Source organism: Podarcis filfolensis (assembly GCF_964270895.1).
Source record: "Podarcis filfolensis genome assembly, chromosome: 14".
NCBI lineage: Eukaryota > Metazoa > Chordata > Lepidosauria > Squamata > Lacertidae > Podarcis > Podarcis filfolensis.
In genome coordinates this window covers 7,543,910-7,567,655 of record NC_139616.1, presented here as the reverse complement: position 1 = coordinate 7,567,655, position 23,746 = coordinate 7,543,910, and the positions used below count along the sequence as shown (strand labels likewise).

Below are 23,746 nucleotides of genomic sequence, written 5' to 3'. Positions count from 1 at the left end.
CAAAGATCCATATTCAACTAGAAATATGAGCCTTAATCAAGTTAATTATTGGTTAATAGCTATACCTTTTGATTATTCTTGAATCATTAGAAATACACATTATTCACTAGTGTCATATTTATTACTTGCACCAAACAAACCACAAAAACTCTGGCAAACTTCAAATCTTTTAGCCATGAAATAAGAGTTAAATAAAGTGTGCCACACAGCTCAAACAATGAAACAGTAATGCTTAAAGAATAGACTGTATAAAAACTTCAAGGAAAATTTAGCAATTATTTATTGTATTCCAAAAATTACAATATTGATACAATTGCATTATGATAAGCTTATTAGTTTTGAAATACATGTGTTATTTTCCTGTTCCCTATTTGTATAAGAAAATAAGTTTTATTATTAGCCTAATATATAGCTTTACTGAAATATTTATATTAAAAGAAAAAGAAGCCTAGTTCTCAACCAACAAATAAGGAAAACCTGTTTCTACCATGTACCACTTCAGCCTGTAGAAAGAGGTTACATTAAATGTTCCTCTAGTCTATACAAAAGAATTCCCTGTGCAGGGAAAACACATGTGTCAGAGAGAAGATAGCTAGATGAAGGCCAAGACAGATATAGGAAAGACTACTGGCTATTATCTTCCATAACACCCATATACAAATTGGCTAAATTGCAGACATCCAAAATAAGAGTTTAGAATTCAAATGAGACAATGTTTTAAAGATTTAAATGCTTTAAATGCCTTTTTTAAAAGTTACTCACAGAGTTAGGATAGTTCAAATAGCAGATCTGGCAAGGCATGTCCTGTGCAGATGACCTTGTGCTCATCTGACGTGTTCGAGACTTTTTACTAGGATTAATTACATGACATTCTGCAAAGAGCTTCTCCAGGTTGCCATCAAAGTACCTGCATGAACACAAAAGGGAAGTGAAGCCAAATGTTTAAAAACAACAAAATAAAACTGTTCTTCACTTGAGAATAGTAGTTAGAGATTGAGTAAGGAGGAGCTTTTCGAGCCTTATTTAAAATGGGAAGGGTGCCTATTCTTTCTCCACCACCTATGCCTCACCTTGCCATTTGTATTGGCCCTGTAAAACTGTGAGGATGAGGCAATCCAAATAGCCCTGCAATGTTTGCAGCCAGGAAAACACCAGCAGTCAAAGGATACAAAGTTCAGGACAGGCATATCTAGGCTGCCTTGCTTCAAGAACTTCCTGCATCAAGGGAGTAGTTCAGGTTCATGCCCTTTCTAGTATATGGGCAGTGTTTTGGATCACCTACCTTAGATCTGTAGGTAGCCAAGACATTTTTAAAAACAACTATAAAACAGTTGTTGTTTGGATTGTCAAGATGGCAACTTATCAAAGGATCTTCAAATTTAGCCTTTGGAGTGTAAATTAGGACTTGCGCAGACAGCAGGTCTGCTATGCAACAATTGCTCACAGGGGGGAAAATCTTTCCAGTTTCTTCCGAAGTTACATGTGAAAACTTTGGACAAATTCTTCCGTTTAGCAACTCTAGTTTCCAAAATACACAACATTACTGTACTCCCTTAGGCTGCCTAGGGCATACTTCATAATAAATTGATCCCCACCCAATTCCCAATGCCGTCTTAGTGCACTTTTTAAAAACCTCGATAAAAACAACAACAAGCAACAACAACAAGCAAGCAAGCAAGTTCATCTACCTGTGCAGATTAATAGCTCAAGAACCTTCTCTAACAAGCCATGCTTTCTTCAATTCCTACAGTAATGTCCTGCCACTTCCGAGTTTCTGCAACAGATCTTCCTGCCTCTATTACGTTTAAACAGGAGTTGCATTAAGATAGGAGAAACTATGCTGCTTCAGCTAATGGTTTTAGTTCAAGTAGCAGACGAGATGCTTTGCAAGCAGAAGCTGCCAGGTTCAGTTCTCATCCTCTCCAAATTGCATTCAGAAAGACCCCATCTAAAGCCCTGGAAAACTGTTGTCAGTGAGTATATTAAATGTTGAGCTAAATGGACCAACCATTTAGGAAGCAGCTTCCTATGGTTCTAATCCTTGCAATTTCTGCAGCTGCTGCTCTCATTGCTTAGAATAACTAACTGCCTGATCTTGAGCTATCCCACTGGAAATTTCAAAAGCAGCAGCCATCTTTATTTCTCGGGTGACATAATAAATGGGCAGTGTCTGAGTCAGGTCTGTGATAGCCTGGTATTTAAGGCCACTCAAAGAATGAATGGAAACCATTGAATACTCTGGGGGAGGAAAGAGCTTACCCAGTTGGGGCAGCTGTTGGAAACTTGCCCTCTCACAGGTCTTTCTATACTCCTTACAGGAGAAAAACAAGAAGGAACTCTTAAATTATGCCAAGATGGGCATTTCCCATTATCTAACACAACTAACACAGTGTAACATAAAATATTAACAAGAGTGTTGCAGCACATTTTTGTACAGGCATCAGATTAATCTGTTGCTTAGAAGAGAGTGTCAATAGTAGAATGGCAGACATTTGCCATTTACCGTATTTCCCCATGTATATAAGATGAGGTTTTTTGCTAAAAAAAATTAGTAAAACATTGGGGGTTGTCTTGTACACCAAACATGGGCCTCTGGGGGAATTTTAAAATATTTAAGAATATGTCCGGCATTTTGGCTTGGGTGGGCTGAGGCAATCCCTCCTGCTACCAACCCCCCTTTCTCTCCCCCCCCCCAGGTTACATGCTAGTGATTGGCTCACCTCCTGAAGCCCCCGCTGGCTCGACCACTGGATCAAAAGCAGCTGCCGCCGCCGCCGAGAGCTGCCTCAGCTATCTCTCCTTGCCCTTCTTTCATCTTTTTCCTCTTCCCCTCTCAAACTCCCACCTTGCCCCCAGCCCGCTCACCACCTTCCTCAGCTTAGTTTGCTCGATGGCATCGCTCAAAGCAGAGCGGTCGCTGCCTTCCTCCGGCTCTTTCTTGGCATCCTGCTTAGGAGCCTGCTTCCCCACAGCAGCAGCTGCCACCACCGAGGGCAAGTGTGTGGTGCCCCAGTCGCTGCCTTTGCTTCTGCACCACAGTGCACTGCATGCACCTCTTGCTGGACACTTTGAGGGTGATCACCCCAAAAAAGATCAACAACTTGCCTCCGCCAATCACCCAGATTTTCACTTCTATTTTAGGGTTTCATTTTCTTAATTTTGGGTTAAAAAAATAGGGGTTTTCTTATACATGGGGGCGTCTTATACATGGAAAAATACGGTCTTTATTTCAACGATCTGCACACCACCTAACACCACTGCTTATAAGTACAGTGGGTTTACAAACAATACAAAACATAAATTCAGTTTAAATTAACTAAGAAGTCAGAAAAGCTTAATCAAAATGCCTGACGTTCAACAGGGCCAGGAGAAAGTTACCGTATTTTTCGTCCTATAGGGCGCACCGGCCCATAGGACGCACCTCGGGGTTTTTTTGGGGGGGGGGAATGAAATTTATTTTTCCCCCCCACCGCGGCTGCAGTCCCAAGCCTTGTGCACACCTGCCCGAAGCATGGGGCAGGCTGCAGGCTGGCACCTCCCGCCGGGCGCGCAAGGCTTGCGGACACCCGCCCGAAGCACGGGGAGCCCTCCGGAGGGCGCCCCGTGCTTCGGGCTGCAGGCTGCTGCCCGCAAGAACTCCCGCCAGGCTTTCAAGGCTTGCGGATAGCTTCCTGAAGCCTGGAGAGCTAGAGGCATCGGTGCGCACCGACCCCTCTCACTCTCCAGGCTTCAGCGAAAGCCTGCATTCGCCCCATAGGACGCACACACATTTCCCCTTCATTTTTGGAGGGGAAAAAGTGCGTCCTATGGGGCGAAAAATACGGTAAACAGAATTGGGCTGATACGAAACACACGGTTTCTAGTGGATGGATGCAAGCCATGTGGCTATACCTCCAGTATCAGAAACAACATGTCTTGTGATTCTCAGCAGCTGGTGTTAACAGAAGAAGAGTGCTATTACACTCATTTTCTTCTTGTGGGCTTCATATATGTATCTGGCTGGACATGGTGAGATCAAAATGCTGCACTACTGGGGTCTTGGGTCTAGTCAAATTTAACATGACTTGGAAGCTGAACGCCGGCTTCCTTGGCCAATAAAGTGAGATGAGCGCCGCAACCCCAGAGTCGTCCGCGACTGGACCTAATGGTCAGGGGTCCCTTTACCTTTAAGGACAAATATTGCTTTGCCATTGTATAACAAGTTAAAATTCAAGTTTAAATTCCTAATCAATGCTGAATCAAGCAACCTAGCTATAATAAGCGGAAACTGCTTCCTAGTATTACTGTACAATATCATGTGTAATTGGAAATGAGACATGAGAAGAAGAAGAAAGTGGGAAATCCAAAGGATTTGGAATCAAAGAGATTCTGGAAGAATACTTCTATCATTTCAGAGCAAGGGATTTTCCTAATAGTTTGCCCAAGAGGATTTCGAAGCTAAATAGCAGATTACATCAGTTTACACATGGAAGAGCATCCTTTAATAGATTCACAAGCATTACTGGAATGAAAAGCTACACTACAAATGGAATCTGTTCCTAAATAAACGTAATCAAGTTACCAATAATATTCCTTGGGACACCTAGAATAAGTGCCACACAATTAATGTATATTTTTCCTACTGGGTAGTGTTTGCTATGCCACCTGAAAGTTATGCTCTTTAAAACCAAAAAAAAGCACACAAACAGCCAGTATCATGCTTTATTCTTGGTGAAAACATGGACCACCAGTAGTTATGTGATTTTCTAGCATGAAAAAAAGCTTAATGAATCCATTTACAACTTTTCGACTTTACTAGCAATTTTTCTGAAGTGTAAGACACAATTACTCAACCTCATTTCCCTACTCAGTTGTCTGCTGTTCCAAACAAGAGAAAAATAGGCAGTTCAGATATGACTTTACTATTCTCTTAACTAAGGTTCCCATCTTAAACAAGCTGTCAAACCAAATGTTAATATGCAAGAAATATAAATTAGCCTTCTCTTTTACACCAACAGCTGGATCCAGCTTTTTCTAAATAGATTTAAACTACATTTCTCATTTACAATCTTTTCTTGGTGATTTAAATTCCTCTATCTTGAAAGCAGCTGGAGCACAATGAAGAAGGCCAGATTCTTCAAATTTATCTTTGCAACTATGAAGGGTAGATTGTCAATCTCAGACACTATGGTTGGGGATGAAAGTAGCTGCAGACTAGCAACTTCTGACAAGCGACAGACTCCTTACCTCCATCACATATTTCTCATGTTACTCTTTGAGCTGGGACTTTAAAAAGATTTTTTAGACAGTGTATTGGACATTTAGTGCAACAACAATGAATGCTGAAAGTGCCTCATGCCATGGCGTACCATTTCCACGAGTCCAACTCTGAACTCCTCATGGGAGTTAGAGAAGGAACTCTTTTGATTTGAGAATATTTGGCTTCCTTGCAGTTGCTTAACCTCCACATTTCCATGTTGGCACAGTTCAAATACAACTTGCAAAAAAGAAACAAGATCTGCATTTCCTGAAAATAGTGTTTTATTATAGCAACACTCAAGCTACAAATTAAACGCAGCAAGACACAAGTCAGTTAGCTCTGCCCACATTATACGGTTGTTCAATATATGTCAACAGCAACGTAGACTGACATTAATACAATGAGTATTGTCAGGTACAAGCAAGGGCGAGTGCCAGGATAACTAAAATCACCCAGATTTGAAAACTCTCTCTCCAGTTACCACCCAGGACCATGTTTATGCTTGCACTGAGGGTTATGAAACCCTAGGGAGAACACATTGTAAAAGACGGGCATATTCAATATAAAAAGGCAGTACCCTGCATGTATCTCTTGGGAACAGGAGGCTTCTCCCTGACCCCACCCTTGTCCTCTCCACTCTGCCACCACAACCTTAAAACACAGCAAGTCTCGCATTCAGCCATCTGATTGCCTCTAACATAGGCAACTGGTGACTGTCTAGATAGAATGAAGCACTTACATACTCAGGGTGGCTTGAACACCATTTTCTTCACTAAGAGAACTTGCTCTCACAAAAATCTGAAAATCATTGTGAATGCTAATCTGCAGCCAAGTATAGATAACTGAAATAATAAACCTACCAGAGGTTACCAGAACACTTTCCAGAAGGAGAAAAGCAGTTTGCTTACCTTTCCATCAGCTTTTCTTTATCCCAGTTGAAATGACTAAGGAGTATCCTGGTGATAGTTGCTGGATTCTAGAAAAAGGGGGGGAAATGTCATGGTAGAAGTTAATGAGCAGCAAAACAGAGGCATGCCCATGAAGAACTGGAAGTTTAACATGCGTAGGCATCAAAGCTCCAATACACATTTACATCCCCCTTCCTCCAAGGAGCTCTGGGCAGTACAGTCGACAAATATTTTGCACAGGGGTTCCATTGCCCCTGCACACGTTGGCGGATATGATTTGACATGATGCTAAGCCCTGGAGATACTCAATGTCTCAGAGTTGCAACACAAGTGCAGTGTCACAAATGGGTGAACCTCTGTTTATGGTAGTGGTGGGGAAATTGTAGCCTTGCTAATATTGCTGGACTACAAATCCCATCATGCCTGACTGCCTGGTCATGCTGGCTGGGGAGCCCAACAATAGGGAGAGGGTCACAGGTTAGCCACCCTGGCAAGTATAAACAAGTTTTAAAGTTACATTAAAAAAACACAAACACCTTGCTTTTGATTACAATGTGCTTATGTTTCCTGTTTTCCTAAAAGAAATCTTAAGTAATCAAGGGTTTTAGAAAAACAAAGCTCTTAAAGACGAAGACAACTGCAGATCCTTCACTATCCCCAGACTTCTCTGCAGCTGATTTCCTCCACCAAATTTTGCTAGCTACACCTACCTGCCTCCTAAAAACAACACAACTTGCCAGTGTTCAAAAATCAGATATATACTCTAATCACCAAATGGCACCTTAAACCTAGGTTACAGTCTCCACAATGGAATGTGCCATCCCTGCCCTCCCGGTGGAATTTGTTGTTGTTAGCATCATCATAATTTCTACACCGCTTTATATTTTAAAGAACAAATCTCAAAGCAGTTTACAACACATTAAAACATCAAATAAAACAACCCAGAAGAAAACAAATTAAAGCTTCAAAGAAAACATTTCAGATCCTTCTCTAAGTGACATTTTGCTTTCCCCAGTTGCCAATCTGGCATCCGAAGATCTCCATGTCATCACAATTGGACCCACACTAGTCGCAAAACGCGCCTGGTGCCTTTCTAACATTACAATTTACACTTACATTTACAACCTGGTGCATTTCTAACACTACAACTTACACTCAGCAACAGGAATCTGTTAAGTGAGAGGACTTCATAAGGCCAGGAAGACTTACAAACAGGAAGTTCCTTAGAACTGTAGGTTGCCAGGCCCCAGCACTACTGCTGCTAGAAGGTAAGGTTTGGGAAGAGAGAATGACACAGGGCAGGGAGCCTTGAAAATGGCATTTGTTTATTTATGAGCCCAGCTGAAATACAAATGGTATTTTGACTCATGTCATAAAAGCTTATTTTATTTCTAAACCCTACTCCATCCCAGTTGCAAAGCTAAGCAACATCACTGGTTCTAGCACCCATGGACAGAAATTCAGAAATGGCTCCAACAAGATATTACTTTACACAATGACCAACATTCTAATTATCCAGCACTACTTCAGACTCATAGCACATACTACCTCAAGTACCCCAAGTTTCAAAGGCCAGACATGTGGGATTTTTTAGTAAGCTGCTATCTGGGACAAGAGTTACACTACCCAATACTGAGTGTTGCTATTTTGACAACAGTTTTTAAGATGACAATATAAAGCCATTCAATACCTCACCCGCCAAATTCATAACCTGTTTCTAAAGTTTCTAACCGTTGCCAGAAGCCTACAGTAACAATTTGTTATTTCAGAATACTAGTGCTAGTAAGATGAATGTGCAGCACTACAAATATAAACCAAATCACGAAATCTGCCACTATATGCTACAGCCAGGGTAGGTGGATAGGGAACTTGTGGCACACATGCACACACAGCCTGATATTATTGGACTCCAACTCCCATCAGCCCCCAAAGCTGATCAGGGACGAATTGATGGGAGTTGCAGGTTTCGCAACATGGAATTTAAATATCAAGTTGCTTTGATCACTTCATTTCTATTACAGTACTATGCTACAGTTGTAAGAGATTATGGGTTTGCTACCTCAGAGGAAATTGTCAATCCTAGGACCATGTAGAATTTGTATCCACACAAATAATCTACCAGAATGCAACAGTTTCACTGCACTGAAAAGCAACTTTGTTATGCTTGTTTATAATAGAAACACCTTCAACATTCTCTTAGACCCAGAAACCACCTTTAATCCCAACACACAACACAGGATCCACACTGGGAGGGAGGGAGATGCAAAAAAATCCTCAGATAATCCATTTATGAGTCCCACAGCACCAGTTGAAGACCAATATCTAACTGATCTCCAATTGCAAGAAAGTCAAGAGTATGCCCACAGCACAAAACACATTTGAAATTGCAACTCAACTAGCATGGATTCTTTTTAAAAGCATCTAATGGGAGTTCCCACATCACCTTCATTCATACCCTACTCTTCAGCTACTAATGTAACACTGGAGGCAGTGGGATGAGGGAGGGGGAGATGTGTCCCGCCAGACAGTGTTGGGTTCCAACTCCCATCCGTCTCTGCCAGTATGGCCAGTGCTCAGAGGGGAAGGTATCTGTGGTCCTACAAAGTGCTGACTGCCCTGGACTTGTTACAAAACTCTTGCCCACAGTATCTGGAGTGGGGAGGGAGGAAATAACAACATTAGGTCCAAGCTCTGTACAGTCATACCTCGGGTTACAGACACTTCAGGTTGCGTTTTTTCGGGTTGCGTACCGCTGAAACCCAGAAGTACCGGAACAGGTTACTTCCAGGTTTCGGCGGTCGCGCTTGCACAGAAGCGCAAATCACGCTTTGCGCAGAAGCCCCGAATTGCAACACGCGCGTGCGCAGAGGCGTCACTGCGGATTGTGAATGTGCATCCTGCACGGATCGCGTTCGCAACCCAAGCATCCACTGTAATTACCTAGCCGCACTAATGCAAGCAAGATTTTGTTGGTTTTTGGTATGAATTCTAAACGTTAATTAAAAAGTACTTAATCATGAATTGTGTTCATGGCTACACACCCTAGGGTTGTTCAATACAAGGGAAATGGAAGACACTTGGAAGGCAAGGAGAAAGCAAGAGAAAAACTGATTAGATATTCAGCAATATTAATCTGCCTACAGGATAAGTCTAGCAAAAATTCACTATTAATTTGGGGAAGGAGCCTCCTTGCATCCCAAGCACTGGATAGGGAGAGTGGTTGTTCAATGTGGAAAGACTTCAGGAGTGCTGAACTCTTGGCTCTCCCTATGGCAGTCATAGTTCAAATGTAAAAAAGCACTGCCCAATCAATTCATCCATTTGTTCTGAATGCATGCACACACACATTTTAGTTAATGAAGAAGCATTTCATTCAGCATTTCTAAAACACAACTCAAAATTACCAAAACATTCCTGCCTACCGTTCCATGTGAAACAGTTCCTGGCTAAATTTAAAAATCATTTCTACCTAATTAGACACACGCTTGACTCACAAAATTTCAGATGGCATTAGCTCTCCTACAGGCCAAGGCTTAAGGTAGGGGCTCCGCTTCTGTACATGTACCACTTCTACTGGCTTCATTACATGCTTAGCCAGCAAGTGTCTCCTACCCTTTCCCACTGAAATCGTCAGAAAACGTTCAACTGCACAAAACTAGTCACCTGAAAGTGCATGGTATCAAGGAGCAAATGATGAAGCTTAAAATGGAAGCTAGTTTTGGTACTTAGAAGCCTGGACTCATCATTTCTCACATTACTGTTCCACTTTCCTCCAGGAAGCTCAGGGTGGCATACATCAATGGGCTTGTCACACTTTATGCGCTGGCTGCCCCAATGTCACCCAGTGAGTTTTGTTGCTTGTGAGTATTCAAACTAGAGCTCCTTGAATCTAAGCTCAAAAAACTAACCAGGATTTCACACTAGCTCTCAATGAAGGGAAAGACACTAGCACCAGAAAACTAATGAAAGGGAAAAGGTGGTTTTTTCAATCCGCTCCAGTGAAAAGCTTTACACTAGAAATTTGAGACAATGGGTTTACAATCTCCTATGCTTGGTTTTATTGTATAATGATGTACAACCCACCATATTACTGCAAAATTACTTTACCTGTATCCACTTCAGGAACTGACAGCGCAAAGTGGGAAGCCCTAGAAATATTATTGCTTCAGAAAAGGGCAGCCCAGTTATTAAATTCCCACCTTTACTCATGAATGAACTATGGGCTTCCATATGGTTCCACCCAAAGCTTCATTCTACCAGAAAAGTAGGGTATTCTTTCAGAGGGGAGGTGAGTTTTGGCAATCTGTTTGGGAAGAAGGAAGAGAGTGGGAGGGTGAAATATTGCTTTTAAGGAAAGTGTTGCATTTCGTTGCATGCTGACCTGACATGGTGTACAGCACGTGTCCACATATCTAATTCTCTATTTTTGCATTTAAAATAAATGTGAATAGTGAATGGAAAAAGGTCACACCTCTGTTTGCATATATTTTAGTGACACGCTTTACATCTGTGTCATTTCATACAAAACAGAGTATCCTGGCAAAATTTGCCCAAGTGAAAGCCATCATGTAGGAAGGGTCTCTTAAGATATATGGCAAAGGAAAATGTGAGTGAAAAGGAAACACATTTGAAAAAGTGGAAAAGAGATATCAAGGATATTAATGTCTTGTGTTAGGCATCTGCCAGTATATTTTGAAGGAGACAGCAAAAACACTGTGGTGGCCAGATATTTGAGTTTCATGCTAAAATTTCAGACATTTTTCAAAAACTAAGCTTCTAAACAGTTAGATGTCCTTAAGGGAAGGGCTGTAGTCCAATGGTAGAGAACATGTTTTGCATGCAGAGGTTCCCAGGTTCAATCTCTGGCATATTGAAAACTGAGAAAGACTGGTGTTAGTACAGGCAATAGTAACTACATGGTGGTCCAGGAGTCTGACTTGTATAAGGTGATTTTCCTATGTTAAATATTCAATATGGAACAATCCACAGCAGCACAATATGCATTTGATTAAACAGTACTGCTAAAAGGATTAATTAATACATTATTCCGGGAAAAACTAGCTTTTACCAGGGCTTGTTGCCTTTTCTTTTTAAAAAAAAGCTTTTCGTATCCTAGTAAAGGCCATGCCAAGTCTCTTGGGCATTTTCTGCAAATGTCAAATTTACATAGTACCCATGTGTAAGTGCACCTACACTTACTGTGGTGGTGTAACGTGTCCTCACAGATTTGACAGATGTTAAACGCCCATACAATACAACTGAATGATTTAGACAGCACTGTAATCAAGATTTTATAGGAATAGATTAGTATCAAGTGGTCACTAAGTGCAACATGCCACCCTTTTAAGAGGGAGTCTTCTCAATTGGGTTTATGTTATACAATTTTCACTGCAGAAAGTCTACTGAATTTCTACAAAAAAAAATATCTAGAGGAAAGTCAGAATAAATATCACAGGTATTCTCAAAACACAGCAATATGATCTGTTGGCCCCCAAGAGTTATTCAGGTTACGCATGTTTTAAAAAATATTTGCAGCCTAAAAAAACAAAAAAAACCCCCACATAACTCAAGCCAGCTTATTCTAAACCCTCGGAGAGCAACATGTTACATAACACCCCCTTTCTACTTAGGTCTGGGCTAGGGTGATTACATTTGTGCTCTTGTTGCCCAAAGACTGCTAGTGGCAAAATAAACAGCTGTCCTATTCCAGTAGGCAACCCTCCTGAAGTTAAAAATATATCAAGGATCTGCAAGTCACTTAAGCATTGAAAGTGACAGCTTCAAGTAATGGTCTTCATTTCTGGAATGGCTGCCACAATTAGCACAGAGCTGAAATATCAGCAATATTTCAAACAAATCTATTTTACAGCCACAGAGGCTCAGAAACATTTCAAAATACTCCAAGTATGAAATTACTTTGCCAGGTTTCAAACAGAGACTATAAAAGCCTCAGATTTCTCCAGTACCAATGGTTTCAGTGTGCATCATTTTAAATGACAGACAGCCTAGGCCTTTTTTTTGTACATCGGTGATAATATATGAAGTTTTGCAAACAAAATTAATGCTAGATGCAATTACAGAGCTGGAGATTGCTCCGCTATTATATTATAATCCTTCCCTTTCTCTGAAGAGCTCAGAGCAGAATACACCCCCCTCTCTTTATCCTCAAAGCCACCTTGTGAGGTAGATTCAGCTGAGACCAGCTCAAGGCTCCTCAGGAGGCTTTGTGGCCAAGCAGGAATTTAAGGCAGGGTCTCTCCAGCAAATCTAGCTACAGTACTACATTACACGAGCACAGTCCACCAAACCCAGAATCAAAAGGCTTGGTTTTCCTGCCACTGTCACAAGTGGTAGCTATTCATCTGCTTTCGAAAAACAGAGAAGTAAAAGAGTCAAATTCTGGTTGGCCAATGAGGGCCTGCAGTGCTGCTATTTCCACAACTGCCTCCATTAGCCAGTGGCAAAAAGAATATAAACCAGGCTTCCCCAACCTCAGTCCTCCAGATGTTTTTTTTGGCCTACAACTCCCATGATCCCTAGCTAGCAGGACCAGTGGTCAGGGATGATGGGGATTGTAGTCTCAAAACATCTAGAGGGCAGAGGTTGAGGAAGCCTGATATAAACCTTTCTATTTATTGTTAATATTAAAGAGTTGCTTCTCTGTTAAAAGCACTCAAAGCACTGCTACAATAAAATCAACAAATGCATGAAAATAGAGTGTCAAAGCTTGCTTACAAGCCAATGGCAAGTGATCCCAAAACATCCCTGGGCGTCTTTTCCGTGCTATATTATTATCATCATCACTACTAGGGAGTCATTTCTAACATTCAACCTAAATTTCTTTATTAAAATTTTGTGCTATTGCTTCTTACCTTAGAAACAAAAAGCATTACACCTGATCATGATCCTTCAATAAAACAGTTTCACATATATGAACACTTGCCAATCCACTCTTATTCTTCAAACTCATGTCCTTTCACGTTGGGTAAAGGCAATGCTCAACTTTTAAACCAATTCAATTTTCCTCCAATTCTGCTTCCATCAGCAACCACTAGGGCAGTGTGGCCACATCCAACAAGCTTCATCTTCCAGTATGATACACCTATAAGTATTTTTGGACCACTCCCTGGAAGTCCAAATAAAGTGGGAGTCCAAGGAACAATGAATTTTGAGCTCAATTTCAGTCCAATCCATTTTCAAGAGCTTATCAAAGGTAAGAATTAGAACTAAAATAATTTATAACACATATCTAATTTGTGTTATCCCCCAGCTTGTACAGAAAAGGATATGGATTCAGAATTTTATAGACCTGTAGGGGAAGGGAGCTCTCACAACTGCTGGGGAGACACAAAGAACACCTCTACGTTCTGCTCCTTGGAATTGGAATCAAGAGTCATTTCCCATCAGATGTAAATCAACAAGATTAGCCGATGTCATCAATAGCACCACAGGCACACAGAAAGGTGAAAACAGGTTGAAGCAGGAAAATTAAGGGCTGCTGACAACAGGAATAGTAAAATAGTAAATTTGGCACTGATCATTTGTATTTTTCTCTTGTTTTGATCTTGAGGTAAGAAGTGGCATGATATAACTTTAGGCTTTTCTTTCATATCATGGGTGCATATGCGGCTTTTTGTTTGGTGCAGCTTTTCGTTTGGTCCATTCTTGGCACTTTTCAGCCTTTGTTGATCTTAAGGTGAACAGTATTCCTCAAAGTATGCATATGAATCACATGGTGGTTTAAGGAACAAGACTAGTAAGCTTCCTCTCAAGGAAGCTGGATGACTTTGCTGCAGCTGAACTCTCTAGTAGTTTTTAAAGATGCTTTGAAAAAAGACTTACAAAGAAGCTTTTTAAATATGTTGAGAACCACCTGATGAAATGTTACCAGCTAAAGAAATATTACACTATTTGGGGCTTTTTAACTGTGGAAAAGGTGAATAATGAGACACAACAGAGTTGTATGAAATTATGGATGGTGCAAGAAAAGTGCACAGATAGGTTGGCCTCCCTCTCTCCTAACACTAGAACCTGAGGCACTCCATCCAATGAAGCTGAATGTTGGAAGATTCAGGACAGGGGAAAAAGGAAGTATTCATTCACACACAGCATAAATTATGGAATTTGTCCCCTCAAAAAGCAGTGGTGGCCACCAATCTGGACAGGCTTTAAAAGAGGAGTAGACAAATTGAAGGAGCATGGGGCTATCGGGGACTCCTAACCATGTGGTTATATGCTCTAACTCGACTGTTGGAGGCCATATGCTCCTGAATACCAGCTGCTGGGCATTATAAGTGGGACCAGCACCGCTGCACTCCTCAAGTCCCGCGTTCAGTCTTATTGTGAACCGCCCTGAGACCTCCGGGTATAGGTCGGTGTATAAATTGTAGTAGTAGTAATAATAATAATAATAATAACGATGATGATAATGATGATGATGATGATGTAAGACACATCAGGTTGTCAACTGTGAGAACTTGTGAGAATTGCTGGACATGACTGGTTTTTGGCTTGATCCAGCAGTACATGGGCTGAGTGCATGCTGGGGGTCACATCAATGAATGTTCCTCCATATCAAATAAAAATTCCTTCCCCATAGAAAATTAGGAGTCAGGGCCTTCTCTGATATAGTGTGCTGTGTGTTGGGTCACAAGAACATCATTTTGCACTCCGGTGTGATACATCCAGATAGGCTAACTACTGGTTAAGCTGTATGTGAGAACTAGGCCTCACATTTATCTTTTTTTCTGAGCTAATTCTGATTTTACCTTCATGCTGACTTTCCTTGGGTCTTAAGAATCATATTTATCACATGATGTAGTAACAGTTCCAAAGCATGCTAGCGTGCCATAACCCAGAGGTTTTCAATCTTTTTGGGTTGACAACTCCCTTGACCAACTACAGTGGTACCTCTACTTACGAATGTGATCCATTTTGGGGTGCCGCTTGCAGCCCAAAAAGTCCGTAAGTAGAGTGCCGCTACTGCACGTGTGCTTCTGCACACGTGCGAAGTGCGCAGATCGCTTCTGCGTGCGCGTCAAAACCTGGAAGTATACACTTCTGGGTTTGCCGCGTTCGCAACCCGAAAATCCGCAACATGAAGCAAACACAACCAGAGGGATGGCTGTACATTCTTTCTGCAGCACCCCTGTGGGGATCAGGAGCCCAGTTATGTCACCCCCTGCCTGCAGAGCCGGTAGCTCCTCACGCTCACTTAAGGAGTGCTCCCTCAGCCTCCTCTCCTCTCTCCATGGGAGTCCTCTGGGCAGCCACTGTTGCTGCCCCTGGTCTCTGAGCTGCCCCCCTGCCCCAAAGAGAGGTGCCTCCTCATACTGTTCCACAGGAACCTGGAAAGTAATCACTGGCCAGCCCCAGAAGCACCATTCGCTTGGGGAGCTAGTAGCCAGGGCTGCTGCATCAAACAGCTGCACAAACCTTTGGGAGGCAGAGATGCAAGAGGGCATCAGGGGAGGAAGGGAAGGCGAGCGAGAAGGTCAGAGGCTAGTATTGTCTCTGGCACCCATGACCGTAATTCAAGGCACCCCAGGGTGCCATGGCACACTGGTTGAAAACCACTGCCATAACACATTGGTTCCAGATACAATATGAGAAGATAGCTAAACACATGGATTCTGTTACTTCAATTTGTGGCACAAGCCCACTGGACAAGAATGGAGTCTAAAGTGAGAGAAGAGGGTGAAGGAAATTTGGGGGAGGAGAGAAATCAGAAAAGAAACAAGCAGCAGTGTTGTTAAAGAGGCCATGGGTAGCTGTGTCTTCCTAGCAGCTGACCTCAGGACAAAGGGAACAAAATATTCCTCAAGCCAGGGGCCACAAATACACTTTCCTCACAAGTAAGGAGGCAGAGAACACAACAGAATCTGGACTCAGTTTGCAGGGCTGCCCATAAAAGGGAGAAAACAAGGAGATGTTGGCGAAGCAGCAGCTCCAGAACTGTTCTTGGACCAAGTCTGGGTGTTTGTCAATCCTCTTCCCTTCCCAGCCAGAGCATGTGTCCAACAGGTATCTGTGTGAGTTCTCACTAATGCAAACACGTATCTATGTGGAAAAACCCCTATCCTACTACACATTTTGAGGCATAACACTCAAAAGCTTAAGAAGTTTCAGTAGTATTCTCTTCTTCCATGCAAAGTCCCATATGGAAAAAGTAAAGAAAAACTATCCAATGAGAATGTACAGAGAAACAGTACTAGCTACTTTATAGGGAAGTATTGCAAGCAAGTTGCAAGCCTGACTGTCAACATAACAACTTTATACAACATCACTAGTCCCAAAGTAAAAGCAAAATAGATCAAATATTTCTATTAGAAGAGCTTGTGTGCATTTCTTATCACTAGGCAAGAAGCTATTCAGAAGCCTACTTGTATTCATTCATTTGAGTTGTCTCTAAAAAAATGAATTTATTTCTTCATGGTCATGGGGATATGCTTAGTTACTTTAGACTGTAGCAGCTTGTAGTTCCATCTCTCATATCAAAAATATACCTGATTATTGTCAGAATCAAAATGTGTTAATTTTATTATTTCACAATGTACCAAGTAGCATTTTATGTGGTAAGTGGTAAGTCATTTAATGCATTTAATGTTCAGCTTCCCCTCTCTTCTCTAACCCTCTGCTCAAAGCCTAAGGGAAATATTGTTTAATGGCTTCAATTTTCAAGGAATGTTAGGTCTGTGCACTTAACCTTTAAAATACAAGCAATCAACAATTAGTAAAGGATTAGTTTTCACTTGCGTAAGAACAAATACCAACACATGCATTTACTTCTGTCTGACACTAGCTTGGTATTCTGTATTCTGGTATGTTTTCCAAAAACTAAAATATCTTGCGTTAAGTGGACTCAAGCACTTCAGATTCAGAAACACAAGTAGTAATGCAATAGTGTTCTGATAATTTCCAAAGCCCATTTCAGGACTTTTCAATAAATAACTCACATTTGAGAACCATGGTGCCTGGATAAGAATTCAGCAAAATAACGAATAACTTAGCATTCAGCATGCTTGCAAAAGTAGTAGGTAAACATGAACATGTGATGTTATATAAGTTAGCTGAACTGCTCCCTCCTGCTCATTATAGACTTTTGATGCAGATTTTAAGACTGAGTAAGTAACCCCACCTCATTCCATCATTACAGAGTGGTAAGTCATTCCTGTGTCTGTCACACACACAAAACCAACAACCCAGAAGGCATTCATTCTAAAGTTTCTGTTTTCTGGGTAATATATTGAAGACAACTTCAATATATCACAAGGTAGAAGTGGTTAAGCAAGTAAAAAGCATGTGCTAGCTCAGCCTCACAAAAACTGAAGACCTGAGGAGCAAGAGCTGGGAAGCCGATCATATAACCCAACAGCAGCAGGCTGGGACTGGAGATCCAGTTGACCAAGCACATTTGCTCCCTGAATAAAACTCCAATCTTATGTTTGACCTTGAAGTGTCAGACACAAATATACCAAGATACACACTTCTTACATATCTCACACTACAGATTAAGGAGAGATAAGCTTAAGATCAGGGTCTACTTGAACAGAATTGAAGCAGAAGCAATGCATCCACACCCACTGTTACTCACTCTGCAATAACAACCACCCAACCCTTGCAATTTGAAATCAAACTGCAGCCATTTTTCACCTTGCCTTAAAAAAATCACCGAAGGACTAAGCCTTAAGGCTGAAGGTTCCCAAAAAGCAAGTGTTTCACTACTAATGTGAAGTAGCCAACATGACTTCGGATGACAAAAGTACACAAATGGTGCTACAAGTTACTTCACAAGTATTTTCCTACTTGCTGTGAAGTCAGAATCTATTGCAGCTCTCCCTGTTATGCAAAACTTTGTTGTATTTAAAGTGCAAACTGTCAGGCTGCAAACAGGGTGGGTAAGAAGAACAGATAATGACACAGCAGCTGCAATCTACAGGGCAAAGTACACTACCTCTCACATTCTTCTCAACACATCAGTGAAGGCCCTTAAAAAAGTTTGGGTTCAGTTTGCTTTCAGTTTAACTCTATAGATTTAGGGGTGGAAGCTGAGAGTTTTACGCCCAATATAAAACTGACATGCAGGTCTTCTGTTGGAAATAGGAGAGCAATCTCTGGCCACAATGACCCCCTCCAGGACCCCAAATAGGTTCATGGTTACCCCTTCTCAATGCTTTTTTCCTTTAAAAAATGCTTAGGAGTACTCTCATTTTCCTACTCATACTGAAATACTGCCCTTCAATGAGGCCAAACTTAGATTAATAAAATGTTTAGGGGTATGCGTACCCCTGCATCCTCCCCAGGAAAAAAAGCACTGCCCCTTCTCTTTAGTCATGTTTAGGGCCAAATCACTGTGATATCTAAATGTAGAAGAATGGCAGTAAGAGCCTCTCTGTATCACCTGAATGCATTTTCCAATCCTAGCTTCTCTCCTGTTTCATCACAGTTAAAATAAATGTTAGAATGCTGCCCCCCTCTCCTACTGCTTTTTCCACCTGCCAGATATACCAGCACTACATCTCTTTTCCGCTCAAAGGACAGGAGGGAGATTTTGATTTGGCAAAGTCTTTGCTAGAAAATGGTTACAACACACACATGCAGTAAAACAAAGGTCCCATCTGCACTATACATTTAAGGTACTCTTTAAGGTACTCTTTAAAGTGCTGAGAAGCTGCTGGGAGACCAACATTCACCTCACAGAGCTACCTGGAAAGAGGGACTGACTCTTGAGAGAACTGAAGCTCTGTGAGGGGAATACTGTGCTGTGGAATAACAACTCTCAACACTCTTAACAAAAGACACTTCCCAGGATTCTTAGGGGAAGTGATGAACCTCTAAAGCGGTACTGCTTTAAATGTATGGTACAGATGGGGCCAAAATCAGTCAGGGCACCATGCAACTTATCTTCTATGTTATATCCAAGTTCGGCAACCACGTGAACACCATGCAAAGTAAGGATGCCTGTACTTTTATCATCAAAGTAACTTCCTCTCCAAGTTGATCCAAACAAAGGAGCTGCTGAAGGAAGAAGTTTTCAAAGGGTTTTATGTAAGCCACTGATTGCCTACCCCCTGCTATGGCAACTAACCTGTGAGACAAGGGAGGACAATTATTCCTACCAACCAGAAGTAACATGGTTGCCAAACAAGAAAAGCAACCTGAACCAAACAAAATTAGAATCAAAACTTCCATAGCTTAACACCTTCTTTAGTACCTAAGACAGAGTGCTCCTGAATCATGTTAATCTGTTATTAACTTTCCTGAATAAGTCAAATGATATTTTGCAGGAATCAATGACTTCTCAGCAAGATCAGTATGTGTAAGTGAGCACTTATGTTTTATTCTGGTATATTATCTAAAGGCAAACCATTAAATATGGTTGTAAGTTCATGATGGTGAAGATGCTAACAGAATACTGCCTGCCTGCCTACCTTAATAGTTATTGTCTGTGTAAGGGGGGCGGGGTCACACACCCTAGGCAATTGTATGTCATCTTGAGGACTGAAAGTCACAGAAAAATACCCAGATAAAAGCATGAGATTTTCCTAGTTCTACCATAAGAACCAGCAATCTTCAAGATAGCAACATGTAAGGATGCCTAATATGAATGATTGGTTAGAACTAAAAAGGTTTTAACGACCATCTAGCTTCATGACCATTATTAGGAATAAAATTGTTCACAAAAATCAATACACAATTTATTTTGCACGAAGTGGAATTTTAACACACACCATCCTAAAATATTATAATGGCATCTCCATGTCCCCAAACTCATATTTCACTGTAGCCAAAAAGCATTATGTCAGACAGATGAGACCCCTTGGCAGTTGGAAGGCTCATCCCCCTTCTAGCAGACCTGGCAACTATTCAGCACAAACCCACTGAAATTAATGTACTGAAGCTAGTTGTGTCCATCAATTTCAATGGAACTACTTGAAGTATGATTAACCCTGGTTCTGAGAAAGTTCTAGTATCTGTGGAACCTGCAAAAAGTGCAACATGAACGAGTGTTTCTAAACATGTGGGTGCAGACTAAAGCATATCTGAAACTATACAGCTCACAAGGCCACAACAGTACCTAAAAACTCCAGACTCACACCACTCCATATTCTTGAGCCCTGCCCTGTTGCTTTTATTTTGCAATACTGAAAAGCTGCACAGCACAGTCCAGAAGGTGCACTCTACAAAGGATTGTTGGGGCTCAATTCTTGGGCCTGGGTGCAATCCCTAGGTTCACAGTCCAGAAGCTTTTAAAAAGATGGCTAGGGATCATAGGGGTACAACCTTCTGAACAATGGTTTCCTGGCTGACTACAGGCTACAGTTCTTTAAAAAGTCTAAGATAACTGTGTTAACATCGATTATTTCTGATAATAGGAATGGCATATACACATTTAAGGTCCACAGAGAATTGTCACAGGCTATGCATACACATGCATTTCATGGCTATTAGTCACCCTCCACTGCTTACAAGTAAGAGTGTGTGTATATATCCGCCTCTCTTTCCTCCAACTGGGAACAATGCTTTATGCATCAGGGAACTCCAGCTCGTATAAGCGTAGGCTATTTTGTTTGTTGGTTTAAAGTTCCACAAAGCCGCTGTTTCTAACGCAGCAAGGCCCATTCGGCTGCCACGCCGGGTTCACTGAAAACCCCGAGCGCGCACACACTAACACAGCCGGCAACACCCGCTTGAGCACATTCCCCCTTCCTTCCCCCCATCGCAACAAGGCAACGGCACCCCGAGCCATTGCTCCTCATTCATCCTGCTCCCCCTCCGCGGCGCCCCTGCCAAGAGGCAGAAATAAGAGCTTAGAGAGGGAGGACGGGGGAGGAAAAGCAAGGGCCTCCCAAGCAGCTCGCTGGCTGGGCGAAGCGCTTGTGCGAAGGCGTGGCTGGAGCAGGCCGCGGCCGATCCTCCTGGCCCTCCACGGCCCGCATTCCTGCACGAGCAGCGCCCACCCCTTCCCTCTCCCCCCGCCCCCGAGCTTCCTCCAGCCGCGGCTGCTCCGCTCCTCTCCTCCTCCTCCTCCGCCACCCGCCGCGTGCAAGCCAAGCCGGGGGCCCCCTCGAGCCGGCCGGGCCCCGCGCGCGCACCTGGATGACCTCGTTGACCTCTCGGATGCACTCCACCATGTGCTGCAGGATCTGCTCGGCCGTCAGGACCTCGTAGCGGTAATCCTCCTCCTGCTCGTGGCCCAGCCCTCCGCCGGGGCCCGGCCCGCCCAGGCCGCTGCTGCCCAGGCCTCCGCCGCTCCCGCCGCCGGGGCCCAGGCCTCCCGTCTCGCCGCACAGCAGCCCGTCGCGCTCGCCGCCCACGCCCAGCCCGGGCTCCACCAGCTCCACCTCGCCCAGGTCCAGGTTGTCGTCGTCGGGCTCGTCCTCGTCGTCGGGCTCGTCCTCATCCTCCTCGGCGCCGCTGTCCTCGCTGCACTCCTCGTCCTCGTCGAACTCGTAGTTGTAGCCTTCGTCCGAGTCCATGGCGGCGGCTGAGGCGGCGGCGGCGGCGGCTGGAGCGGCGGGGAGAGACGGCGCGGAGCGGGGCCGGCCCCAGCGGGCCGCCGGGGGGACGGGCGGACTCGAAGGCTCCGGCCTGGCCGCCTCCCTTCGGCGGACCGATAACAAACACCCGCCGCTGCTGCCTCTGCCCGCTGCTGCTGCTGCTGCTGCTTCTCCTCACAGGCGCCGCTGAGCCAACAAAGGGACGCGTCCGGCCCGCTCCGTCACCTCGACGCACGCACGCAGCCAGCGGCGGGGCGCAACCCCGCGTCGCGTGACGTCGCCGGCGTCGCGGGCCGGGCCAGAAAGAGCGGGGTGGGGAACAGCGGCGACAAGCCCCGCCCCTCTTTTCTCCCCCCCCCCCACTTTTTTTTTTAAGGTCGGCGCGCTGACGCTTTTCTGAGGAGAGAAGAGGCTGGTGGTGACGGCCATATTGAGTGTGGCCACGCGCGTGAACAATAAAAGGGAGTCTCCAGTGCGGCGGCCATTTTCTGAGCGGGAGAGGTTTCCTTCCTCTCTTTGCTCCCCTTCAGAAAGGGAGTGGTTGGGCGCCTCCATCTTGGGTGTGGCAAAAGGGGTTTGGGGGCAAGTAGCGCGCGGTTTGTGGCAAGAGTTTGCTAGAGAAGAATAACAATTTCTCTTACCCCGCGCATCTGATTAGGTTACCCAAACTTCTTGGGCGGCTTCCAACAAAATACGGCATCAAACAATGCAAGCTTCCCCAAACAGGGCTGCCTTCAGACATTGCCGAAAAATTATGTAGTTGTTTTAACTCTTGGGCATCTTGCAGGGAGGTCACAGTACAAGGTGTGGCCACCGAAAAAGGCCTTCTGCCTGCTTCACTGTAATTTCATTCTGGAAAATGTATGCCATACTATCTCCTCAGCATCTTGTTGATTTGTGTTAGATGCCACATGTGAATTGCTCCCCATAAAACACCTGACATCCATTTCAGTAAAATAAAACCCCACCGACAATAAACATATATTGGATGTATTGCTCCACAATAACATTCACAGGCAGGCTGCTATGGGCACCTGCATCTTCTATGGATTTGTCTAAATCAGTGATGGTCAAAGATGGCCCGCCAGCTGCTTTGGGACTACAATTCCCATCATCCCTGACCACTGGTCCTTTTAGCTAGGGATGATGGGAGTTGTAGTCCCAAAACAGCTGGAGGGCCAAGTTTGGCCATCACTGGTCTAAATCTACAGAAGTGGGCAACCGCCACAACATCTTGTAGCAAATTCTACAAGGTATGTAATTATGTACTGTGTGGAGAAGCCCTTTCACATCATGTTTTATTTGTATGCCACATTTCCATAATAATGTCAGTAAGTACCAAGAAAAATCTATACCCATCGTGTAGAGCAATTCAAAAAAATTGTCCTGATTAAATAACTGAATCAAAACTGAAGAGAAAATGATAACAAGCATAAACATTGAAGAATGGCATACATTCCAAGCAATGCCTTTGTTTCCAACGGTTAGATTTTGAGACTCATCTTTTCCAACATATATGTGAAGTTAGGCTTTTTGGAATGAGACCCAGTGGCATTTACTTCTCAGTAGACAGGCACACCACTTATTTTTATATTGCTCATTCAGCACAGTCATCTGAACAGTTTACAACACTGTATAAAAGCACAATCAAGCCACATCACAAATGCATACTTCAAGCATATTAATACATAAAAATAAAACTGAAATCAGCAGAAAAGCAAGTCAATGTTGTTGTAAAAACTAGCACAGAAACAACGTAAAATGAGCAGAGAACCAGCCTTAATCCAGCATAGGAGAATAGTGCCAAATTCTAGATGCAGGAAACTTTATAAATAAAAATGGTCTTTCTCTGGTGCTGAAAAGTCTGCAACATAGGAAACCAGGCAAGTCTGTCGGGAGAGAGGGTATTCTAGGGCTGCTAAAAAAAAGATTAGATCAAATTTAATGATTACTTAGTTAAATATGTTAAGTTAAACTAACTGAAAACAGCTTGCAGATACTTAATTGGCTTAGGATTTTATTTAAGGTAAATGATGAATTAATATGTTTAATTTCATAATGTGAAGATCTAAGGATGTTAATGTTTAAGTTAAATTATT

General features: G+C 43.0%; 1 protein-coding gene across 1 annotated transcript in view; it reads right to left on the bottom strand.

The window, feature by feature from the left end:
• The window catches only part of ARIH1 (ariadne RBR E3 ubiquitin protein ligase 1), a 48,709-nt gene extending 26,830 nt beyond the window's left edge, over window positions 1-21,879 (bottom strand). The window contains exons 1-3 of the mRNA XM_083586654.1: window positions 21,243-21,879; window positions 6,148-6,215; window positions 763-907 (exon numbers count right to left, since the gene is read on the bottom strand). Of these exons, the coding sequence (XP_083442780.1) occupies window positions 763-907; window positions 6,148-6,215; window positions 21,243-21,626 (597 nt within the window). The 5' untranslated portion in view covers window positions 21,627-21,879. The remainder of the gene's footprint in view (window positions 1-762; window positions 908-6,147; window positions 6,216-21,242) is intronic.
• Window positions 21,880-23,746: the final 1,867 nt, after the last annotated feature.